This window comes from Gavialis gangeticus, unplaced genomic scaffold (genome assembly GCF_001723915.1).
Source record: "Gavialis gangeticus isolate Ggan-Ray unplaced genomic scaffold, GavGan_comp1, whole genome shotgun sequence".
Lineage (NCBI taxonomy): Eukaryota > Metazoa > Chordata > Crocodylia > Gavialidae > Gavialis > Gavialis gangeticus.
In genome coordinates, this window is record NW_017729011.1 from 20,442,694 (window position 1) to 20,453,557 (window position 10,864).

The window sequence follows — 10,864 nt, forward strand, 5'->3', positions numbered from 1 at the left end:
ATTGCATGCTAAGTAGTTCTGTAAAGAGCTCCTGCAGCACTTACAGGGGGTTATATCAGATAAAATGACAGATTCCCGTCCCTATTAAGCACTGAATTTGGACAGCTTGTTATTTAGGTAGGTTGGAATAAATCCAAATAGCGTGTTTTTATCATCTTGTTTTTCAGACAGTGGGTTTTTTTTTTTAATTTTATTTTATTCTTTTGCCTCCAGCAGTTTTATTTCTGGGTCCAAAATAATATGAGTCATGGGCTTCTCTTGGTTTTGCTCTCATCCAGAAACTCTCCAACGCTCATTATTTCAGCTACCCAAATGGCTCCTGGAGTCATTAAAAAAAGCCTGTGAAAAGCAAACACACTGGCATTTCTAACCCCCATTACAGATAACTGAATCCCAAGGCCACCGAGAGCATGCCAAGAAGGGTAAATTGCCAGCCCTCGAGAAACATCTTCTAGTTGTTAAACTACACCGAGGCAGTGCAAAGCTTCAGAAAAGACAAAAAAAAAAAGTGCCTTCTAAATACCTTTGGAGGTAGCATGTTAAATATATTGATAGTTTTGATAGTAGCCAGGGTCCTTATTATATAACATAGCTTCTTCCAAGCTCTGTTTTGTATGTCTGATTGCATGGCTCCGAGTTACAGCGAGGGGCAACGCTTCGGTGAGGTCTGGGTCAAAATGACTGAATAACGATGAGCAATTGTACTAATCAGTTTAGCAAACAGGGGCTAAGTCTGTCTCTACTGGGAACGGCGCTGAACTGACTGTGTTAAAGAAATGGGAGGCCTGCTCATTATACAGAAAGGCTGGCATTTTGAAGAGAGCAAGTGCATGCTGAACCATAGCAATTAAATGCCAAGGAGCGGCTCCCCTCTTCACAATATGGGACGAGACACTCGGAGGCAGGAATCGGAGGCTCACTCGGAAGAATTGAAAAGTCATCAGCTGTTGCTCAGAAATGAGTCACGGACATCAGCAGGCAGCTCTGCCTCCCCTGTATTCCCAGGATATCTTTATTTCTGTCTCTGCCCCTATGTTTCCGCTGTCCCCCCATCCTCATTCAGCTGCTCTTAAAATCTTACCCCCTCCCTGATGTCCAGAACAAATGACTTATTAAGTGTTACAGCTGAAAAGCATACTACCCTCTCAATGATGGAGGGAGGCTGACTGTGTTTGGGCCTTCGATCCTCCAGTTTGGGACCTTATTTTGGGAGGATGATTTTTATTAGGGCACTGGATGGGGACTCTGTAGATCGGGGTTCAGACGCATCCTTGAGCAAGTCGCTTAAACTTGCATATGAATTTGCAATGGATTTGAATTGCGATGTTTTTGGGACATCTATTGTCTCTTACTCTGTGCATAGACAGCACCTAGCGCAAGGTGGATCTCTGACCTCATGTGGGATCTGTTGGTCATACTGGACGTCGTCAATGCTAATTGTCAATCACACATTGGACGTGCTAAGCAAAGAGAAAGCCCAATGCACAGATGATAGCGATAGCAGCAAAATGTTGCTTAGGACTAGACTGGTTTAAGAAAAGATTGCATGAGGTTGGCTGGGATGAAGCTGGACCCTCCCACTGAGGTCAGAATTTAGCCCAATATTCTTTAAGTGAAACCATGGAGGAAATTTCCATTTATTGATTGATTTTTTTTCCCCAAAGCATTGCAGGCAACTGTGAACCCAGGTCAAGAAGAACAGGGCATAACTAAATGTGGTAGGCTTCACCATCCAGGTTGGATTCAGAGCTTTGTAATAAATGCCAAATCCACACAGGCAGGGCACTGGGGTGGTGCAGGTATTAAGGTGCACAGTTGCTAGCCCAGAGGTTGCAAATTCACGGCTGTAGCAGAATACTCATGGCATGGCCTAACAAATTTGTGAAGACTGCTAAATACTTCGCCACAAGGACATGGAAAAGGAAACAAGGGCACAATTTATACAGGTGGATTTGGGGTAGAAAACTGCAGCGTGTGTGTGTAATTTTAAGCATGGGTATTTCTAACATGGGTGATGCATTAATTTCTTCCTCTGTCAGAGGCTCGGGAATAATACTAGATTATTGGTCCAAAATAAGAATATTAAAACTTACTTCTGCTGCGTTGATAACTTGACACCAGCCAAGATACTGTTGTCAGAGAGCGAGAACAAGGCTGTTACTTTTCTTCTAGGCACATGATAACAGAGCTTAAAATGATGCTAGATACAGGATGCAACCAGCTTTGTCTTTTCCTTGTCAGAATTAATCATAGTCTCCCGTTACAGGAAACGGAGTGCATCTGTCAGATCTTATAAGCATGCTGTTTTGTCAGTGCTGCAAAACAATGTCTTAAATTACTTATTTAACACAAAGTCCGCAAAGATGAAGGAAGATGTGTAAAGACGTGGGGTGGTGTAATTGGCTTTTGTTGTATAAAGTAATTGCCCAAGTTAGGGCTCCAACTCTGCTGCTGTCATTTCTAAATATTTCACTACACAAAGCTGAAAACCTACACCTAAATCACTGGCCGGCTTTGCTCACTGATACAGTCCATCCCCCCGTTTTTGACTTTGGTTTTGTGGAAGTACCAGCTTTCTGTATGTTGTTATATGGAGGAGGGGGAGATCGGCCGAAAAATGAAATAGTTACTCTAAGTTAGGGGTGGGCAAAATGCGGCCCACGGGCTGGATGCGGCCCACCAGGCCATTCTATCCAGCCTGCGGGGCCCCTAAAAATTTAGAAAATGAATATTTATCCGGCCCTGGCTGCCTGTCATGTGGCTCTCGATGGCTTGCCAAAACTGAGTAAGCGGCCCTCCACCCGAAATAATTGGCCACCCCTGCCTAAGTCTTTAAGCTTTTTTACATTTGGTTAACTTTTGATTTTCTTGTGTTTAGCTGAAAATTGTGTGGTTTAAGAAATTGCTAATAGGAGACAGGTTTCATTGCAAGGCCACTCATTCATAATGAATCTGACAGCTATTCCCACTAATGACTTCACAGGACAGGTTAGTTCAATCCTAATTGGACAGGTGACCACAACGGGCATCATACCAACTGTCATGGTAGTGTGAGATCAAGTCGTCTGAATTGCTAGGAACTATCCTTTTTCTCCCTGGAAGATAGTTTCGCTATGATGTAGTCTGGGTGCATTAGCTGGGCATTTACCTGCCCTCCTGGCTAAAAATATGGCACATCATGCTCCCTGCAAAATAACATTTTCCCATCATCCCATCTACATTCCCAATCCAAATCTCTGTTATTTCAGTGAAAGAATTCAAATTGACTTTGGTTCTCAGAGAAGGAAGAGAAATAGCCAGAGCCAGCAGAAATGTTTTGGTTGCAGCATTTTTTCACAGATGAATAATCTTTTTGGAGAATGACATTTTTAACAAAAAATTGTCAACCCTGTCAGCTTGTTATGTTTTACTGAAAACATTATGGAAATGGGATTTGAAATGATTCATTTTATTATATACATAAGTATAACTATTTTGATGGTGTTTTTAGTAAAAAAAAAAAAGAAATGTGTGTATGTATTAACAGAGATATGAAGAAACATATTTGAAAAATGATGTTGCATATTTTGAAAAGCGGAATGCCTGTCTGTTTTAAACATTTAAAAATGAAAACAGTTTTGAAATTTCAACTTGTTTTGCCAAAACTGGGTCTCTTGACCGGCTCTAGAAATAGGCGCTTCTTTGAATTTATCTTTAAATTTCCTGCTCATGATGTCACTTGAAAGCACGTGACAGGGGGCTCGTGCTAATGTATTTTTAAAAAATACGGTCCCCTCTGTGAATAACTATTGTCCATGTTTTGGATTTGAGAGAAAACCAGCTGTCGTGTCAGCCCATTCAAATCCCTTATGTCAAGTTTCATCAAGGCAGGTGGATTAAAATGTGGCCTGTTCCAACATTACAAAAGGCAAATAAATGCAATCTGCGTAACCCCTGCTTTCCTTTTATTGCAAGCAAAAATCAAAGGGAAGTTGGATAACAGAAGCTACTGAAACTGTTTCCTGTGCAGTGCATCTTGCTGCCCTGTTCATCCCGTGCAAACTCAACCACCAAATGAGTCCTCCAGTGCAGCCATGCCCATGGTGTATTCAATAACGTGTTTCTTTTTCTCCTTGTTTCTAGGGTACACCTGGCAAACCAGGACCAAGGGGGCAGCGAGGTCCAACGGTAACAATTCATTTTTCCTACTGATCCTTTCCACGGAACCATGTTTTTTCTGTTTATAAATTAAGAAGAAGAATTTCCAAGGCACGAGGGACATGTATGCACCCTCATTTCTGTTGGAAATCTTTGCATCCCAATCTTTTATTGGAAATCTTTTGGCATCTGTTTGTCTGAAAATCTCCCCGAAGTGGGAAACCAAAAACCTTAGCTCCCAGCACCTGCAAACTGCAAGGTGGTTTCAAATCTGGATCTGTATTTTGGAAGCTCCCCCTGGTTTTGTAGTGTTCTAGCTAAAGCCAAACACTCGGGTCTTGGGAGCTTTGAAAGCTGGATCTGAATCTTGTGTTTGTAGCTGTCTCTAGCTACAAGTGTAAATCCATATGCCGTGGCCATCTTCTCTGGCAATGAAAATTAGCATGGTTCCTTTGAACATAGTGGATAAAATCACAGCCTCTGGGAAGTCAAGGGGAATTTTGCCATATAATTCAGGGGAACCAGGATTTCCTGCAGCATCCTCAGGGGATGTTTGCTTGCTCACTTTTGAATTCACTCCCTGATTTTTCTAGGTTTGTCTGAAAGAGATAAACCAGAGCTGACATAGTTTTTTTAGCCTCAAACTTCTCGTTTCCCTTCTCTCTCCCTTCCCTGCTTCGTCTCCTGTGAACCTCGGTAGCTCAGAAAAAAACGATAGCCAGCTCCAAACCACCCTTGTCTTTGTAAAACACAAGCCTGGGCTACCAAGGTTTGGTAACCCCCAATCCAACCCCCTTGGATCCGTCTGATAAAGGAGATGAACATAGTCCAGCACACTGCGCAGACAGATAATGTCACCGAATGAGCAGGACAACTCACACAAGTAAGGCGAGTGAGATTTGTCTCTGTCTCACCTTGGGTGGTTTAAATAAAATTGAATGTAAGCCCCAAATTTTTGGAGTGAGGGTTTGCCAAGAAAGTTGACCATCGGTTTACCACAACCCAACCAAAATGCTTTAACTCACGAGCTGCCCCATTGTCTTCCGTTCAGCTGCTTATTGACAAGGTTTCCTTCCTTTCTGTCGTCTTTAGGGTCCACGTGGTGAAAGAGGTCCAAGGGGCAGCACCGGGAAACCTGGCCCTAAGGTACGGTTCAGGAGCCATTGAGTGCAATTAAAAACATGGTGTATTAAGAAATCGCTGTAGGCAAAGTGCCTGGTTCAATGTTCTGTTTTCTTTCTTTCCTCCTGGGAAACGGTGCCATTTGGGAAGATAGGGCACAGACCAAGACCCAGGCATGGGCAAGCCCCGCACAGAAAGGGGGCCTGAAAATGGGAAAAAAAAAATGTAATAGTGCGCATATACAGGACTGGCAGTGTTATCAGTTGAAAATGAACTATTTAAAGACATCATTACCGCAACAAAAAAATCATTATCTCTGGCGAACAGGGGCCTGAAACTCAAAGTTTGCCTGGGGCCACCAGGCGTCTAGGTACGGCACTGCTAGGGTACTTAATGATTGTGGCTGAAATAAATGCCTCCCAGTGAGAAGGTGTGAGCCAGGGATCTTTGGCTCTGTACCTGGCTGCCAACTATGTGACCATGAATACATTGCTATGCTATGCCCGTTTCGTCATCTGTAAAGTGGGGATGAGGATAGCACTCCTATTTCACCAGGTTAAACAGAGATTTTAATTAATTGAGCTTAGACAATTTCCAGAGCTTCTGAGGAAAGGCTTCACAAAAGCATTAAATAATATTGTTGCAACCTTTTTGGGGTGGGGGGGAATAACAAGTGGAATTTGTTAGCTGTTTAAGTTGCTAGATCTTCACCTGAAAGTAGAGAAAAGCACCAACGACTTCACTTTGCCATCTTTAGGTAGCATAACACATACTGGCAGTGAAATCAGGACTGAGATCTTTTGCCAGATGCCTCAAGTTCATCCAGCTAAAGATCACCAATGCACAACTGTAAAATGGGTGTAACAGTAGCGTTGTGAAAATGCTGCTAACTCCTGTTGCAGTGGAGGATGAGTGGCTGCCTTGCCTGCAGGAACTCAATTCCATCATATGCCGGTTCCCAGCCGCGGTGGGTTTCCATGGGCAGGCTAAGGCCTACTTAGTATTGAAGTCCCATTGAAGTCCGCCTTTAGGCCATGTGCTGGGCCCTCAACAAAAGAGCAGATTTCACCCCGCTGCATCCAGAAGCGGATTCGGATTCTCCCGGCTGTATAATGCTTCAAGCCAACTCTGCTTTCTGCAGAGACTGATGGGCTCTGGTTGGCTGGCGATCACAATAGGCATTGTTTTGTAAGCCAACCGGGACTCGGCGGGTCAATTGCAGCTCGGCAAACCGTGAAGCTGTGCCAGAATCTGCTGGATAAACTGATTAGGTGAACATCAGTCGCTTGGCATAATGGAAGGAAAGCTTTTATAATGAAACATTGTCACAGAAGCACTGGCTGATTTTTAAAAATAAATGGCTCGGCTTTGTGTCAGCATGAATTTTTGATAAATACCTCGCCTTTGTTGGCGCATTTATCTCACAGAAGGAGGTTATTATCTCGTAGAAATTCAAATCCCATTGATGTTATCTTTCCTGTATTTGTATAGAGAATGGTCTGGGTTCGGGCAAAGGTAGAGGAAGCAGTCTGGTGCTCGTTTGTCCCTGGACATTGTCTCCTAAACAGCATTATTAATAAAGGGATGAGGGGAGGGAACCGGTGATGGAAGCCATGTGATATCACCTTTTCATCCGTGCTATTCAGGATGTTTGTACAAAGTGGCCAAAATGATTTTTTTTTTTTTTAATGCCATGCTTTCTCTCTTCTTAAAAGGGCAACTCTGGTGGTGATGGTCCCCCTGGTCCACCTGGCGAAAGGGTAAGATAATGTAGATACGGCTACAATCAGAATGGCTCTTCAATTAGCAGACAAAAAGCAGCAGTATTTGTGGTCTAGGTTTCTACCAGGATCTCTAAGGAGCAGATACCTTTCTTAAATTGAGAATTTTTTTTACGTGTGCCATCCCTGGGATGATGTAGTTGGGACTGGTCCTGCTTTAAGCAGGGGGTTGGATTAGATGTGACTTCTTGAGGTCCCTTCCAACCCTCATTTTCTATGTTTTCTATCCAAAAAACCCCAAACAAATACTGGCAATGAGTGAGGACTAAAATTAACTCCCATGCCCAGAGCCAATAAAAGGCCTAGACACCATTTAAGTCTTGTTCAAACCATCAAAACAGGGCTTTGCATGGAGTTAAGCAGTGTACACACTGTGTGTGTTTGGGGTGAACATTACCCATGCATGGGCAAAAGAGAAATGGCCGTCCGTATTCCTCTGTCAGGCAATCCTAGTCATGGAGGAAACAATCCTCTAGCATCCTTTTGTCCCAATTGCATGTTCTTTGTGAACAGTCAGAATAAGAGAAGAATCTTGTTTTTCCCTTTTTTTTCTAGAAGTTTCTGAATGGATTTTTTCTGCAGTTAAGCAAACTGCTTCTGAATTCGTTACTTGCATGCCCCCAGATTTCATAGTGGGAATGGACTTGTTAATGACAAGGAAGTAGGTACGAGACCACATAAAACTTGTCAACACATGGAGTTGCTAGGGCTTAGTGCTGCTTCTTTCTCTAGGCATCCCTTTACATGATAAGTATATGCAAATAATGTTACCAATGCTTCTTTGGTTTATCTGTTAACATATGTATTGCTTAATTAATTAGATGTATTATTACATTGTATATACACTGACTTTCCATGCATATTAAGTTTGCAGCTGTAGAAGGTGGTGTCTTCTAATACATTGTTTTCTGCTTGTGTCGCATCCTAGGGACCACCAGGACCTCAAGGACCAACTGGATTCCCTGGACCAAAAGGCCCCCCTGTAAGTTAAGAGTTGCAGGTCCAGAACATGGGGGAAGAAATACAGAAGGCATTTTTTTCCATCAGCTGCCATCACATGCAGCATCTCAGAGTTATCTTTTTCACTGACAAGTGATCATGTACCCAATGAAGGGCATTTGAGAGATGCCCGTAATGGTAATACAATGATTTGGGATTTTAAATAAGCAGGCATGCTGGTGCTGGAAATGCACAATCCATTCTGAAGTGGCTTCAGACCCTTTGGCCCTCTCCTTTGGGGGAACAGTGTAATGCCAGATCACTGTACAGAAGCAATGTGCTAGATGGGTGTCCTCAGAAGCCTCTTTCAGAAGTGATTTTTTGTCCCTGATGACAGTGCGATCCCTCTCTCTCCATCCCTTGAGCAGCGTTACAGAGAGGCTTCAGGGCTTTTAGGGCCCATTAAATCCCACTGAAGTGAATGGGAGTTCAGTGTACTCAGCATCTTTCCAGGACTGGGCCCAAATGCCTGATGAGGTTGATTTTTAGGTATGAGAGCTTTGGTACCACTGTGCACATGCCAATCAGCACTTTAATAGTTAACAGGATGCTATTGGAAATCTGTTCATCCTTCTTCTGATTTCTTCTTTAGGGTCCACCTGGGAAGGATGGATTGCCTGGTCACCCCGGACAGAGAGGTGAAACTGTAAGTAGCCAAAAACCTTGGGTAGATCATTAGTCCTGAGTCTTGTCTCGCTGGTCGGTTCTTCTAAACCCTGCTGTGTAGCTGAGGAGATGTTGCCACATTTGTCTTTCTTCAGCGGTTTGTGTTTCTTCAGCTCCATGGAAAGGTCTACGGGAATCAACCCACTTGTGAGCGGGACAGATCAGTCTAATGATGATTTCCAGGAAAGCCACAACTCCCACGGCTCTCTGTTTCCTTCTCCATCTGTTCAGTAGACTAGACTGGTCTTGGTGGGCTGCCTACAGTAGATCCAACAGCAAAGAGAGATGGGGGGAGGTTGGGGTGGAGGGAGCTGATCACTCAGGTCTTAAATTCACCTAACTTGTTTTTAGGACTACGGGAAATTGGGATCATTAAGAGCTATGGGGTCAGATAAGTGGGTATTGACTTCTGCTCAGGGTATCTTAACCTTGACTCCAGAGCAGTGAACAAGGTCAACTCTGTATCAGTTGAGTAACATCAGCCGCTGATGTAATGTGGGCATTTTGGGGGGGTTTTGTGGAAAAATGGAGTTGAACTTCCAAAGTCATAGACTCCATAACTCAAGGGACCTGTATTAGCCTTTGTCCCTTTAGAGGGGTATGGTATTATGTTTCTTTGGGGTCAGCTCTTTGAAGGGCCTGTATAGGTGAGATTCATTCTTTCTCTTTGATTACTTTTGGAATGGCATAACCCACGGTGGTTAGTTCCCTGGTCAGAGTTCCCTCAATACCTGTGCCTATTTGTGAATGTTAAGTATAAACATCGGTGATTTCCTACTGAATATATATCACGTGACTGGCTAAGGAACTTCCACGCAGCAGTAAAGCGCATGCCCTAGCTACCGGAAGGCTAGTAGCAGCTAGTACTTTTAGAGATGTGATTTCAACCTAGGTTTTCTGTATGTGCCCATGTATGCGACATGCTTGCAAACTGCTACCTGCGTTAGTCCAGCAGTACGAATGGTGCCTGCACTGATGCTGCCTTTTAATCTCAAGCTACTGGAGCAGGCCTTGCAAAGTCCTACCAACACATTCTGCCAAATGTGGCTGCAAATTTGGTAGCTTCTGGCTGCTTAGTTACCCTGTTGTATATTTTCTCTCTATGTTTGCATATCGCTTTGTCAGTTTTAAAGGATTTTATTGCACAGATGTAATCATTGTTTCTCACCAAAGGAGAATGATGAGGCATGCAGAAGGTATGACAATATGGCTGTCTTCTGTCTCTGGTGATGTGTGTTTGTTGTCTCCAAGATATTTTGCTTAAAGGGTATTCCACAGCAAAAATGTACATTCTTCCCATGTATATTTTTGCATGCTGTAATTAGTAACTTTCTGGTTTTGCTTTTTTATTTTGGGTGCTTTTCCCCCCAGCTGATTAAGATCCAGCTCATTTGCTATAATTATTATGCTTTCATCATACTGCATGCTGCATGTTAGCAGACTGTTGGTTGTTCCTTCAGTATTTCACTTACAGGAGAAATGAAACCCTTCTCTAGTGAGCTTTGCACTTTTTCTCCACTACTGTCCCTGGCAGATAAGCATTAAAAAGTTTTTGCATATTATGCATTTTCCCTTGATTTATCACCAAAAAGAATAATTAACTTGCCTGGCATTTGCTAAGCAAAGCAATGCAAACAGTGTTCAATGCAGTGCCATATATTTGCTTAGGCTCCATAAGACTTGCTTTACAATGACACCATATTTTAGAGTACGAAAGCTACATTCTTAGATCAGGATTAAGGTAAAGGTGAATTGAAAGGTTTTGACCTGCCAGTGTCTGAATGTGGCATTTAGTTTCCTCCTTGGAATGATCAGTGATGCCAGGGACACCTAAATTCAAAATTAAAGGCTGAAATTTTTGCTTTGCTTTCTTCTGGGGTTGTCAGCTGCTGCAGATAAAGTGCAGAACCAAACTCTAAGTCTGGCGCGGTAATAGAGTAAGAATTGACTTTCAACTATTCTGTTCTAAAAAGGATTTTGCAATAATTTTCTTCATTTATTTCATTAATGATTTGCCTGTTAGGCAATTACTTTCAGGAAAGCATTTCAATCCACCTTTGATTAGAACAAACCCTTGAGGATAAATATTCGCTGTGAACACCACTATCCACACACACACACACACACACACACACACACACACACACACACACACACAC

At 42.9% G+C, this 10,864-nt stretch overlaps 1 protein-coding gene across 2 annotated transcripts in view; it reads left to right on the forward strand.

Annotated features, from left to right (window-relative positions):
- Positions 1–10,864, forward strand: part of COL5A1 (collagen type V alpha 1 chain) — a 295,334-nt gene that overhangs the window by 238,800 nt on the left and 45,670 nt on the right. For both annotated transcript variants that reach the window (XM_019510780.1, XM_019510779.1), the window contains exons 33-37: positions 4,123–4,167; positions 5,230–5,283; positions 6,975–7,019; positions 7,969–8,022; positions 8,632–8,685. In XM_019510780.1, the coding sequence (XP_019366325.1) occupies positions 4,123–4,167; positions 5,230–5,283; positions 6,975–7,019; positions 7,969–8,022; positions 8,632–8,685 (252 nt within the window). The remainder of the gene's footprint in view (positions 1–4,122; positions 4,168–5,229; positions 5,284–6,974; positions 7,020–7,968; positions 8,023–8,631; positions 8,686–10,864) is intronic.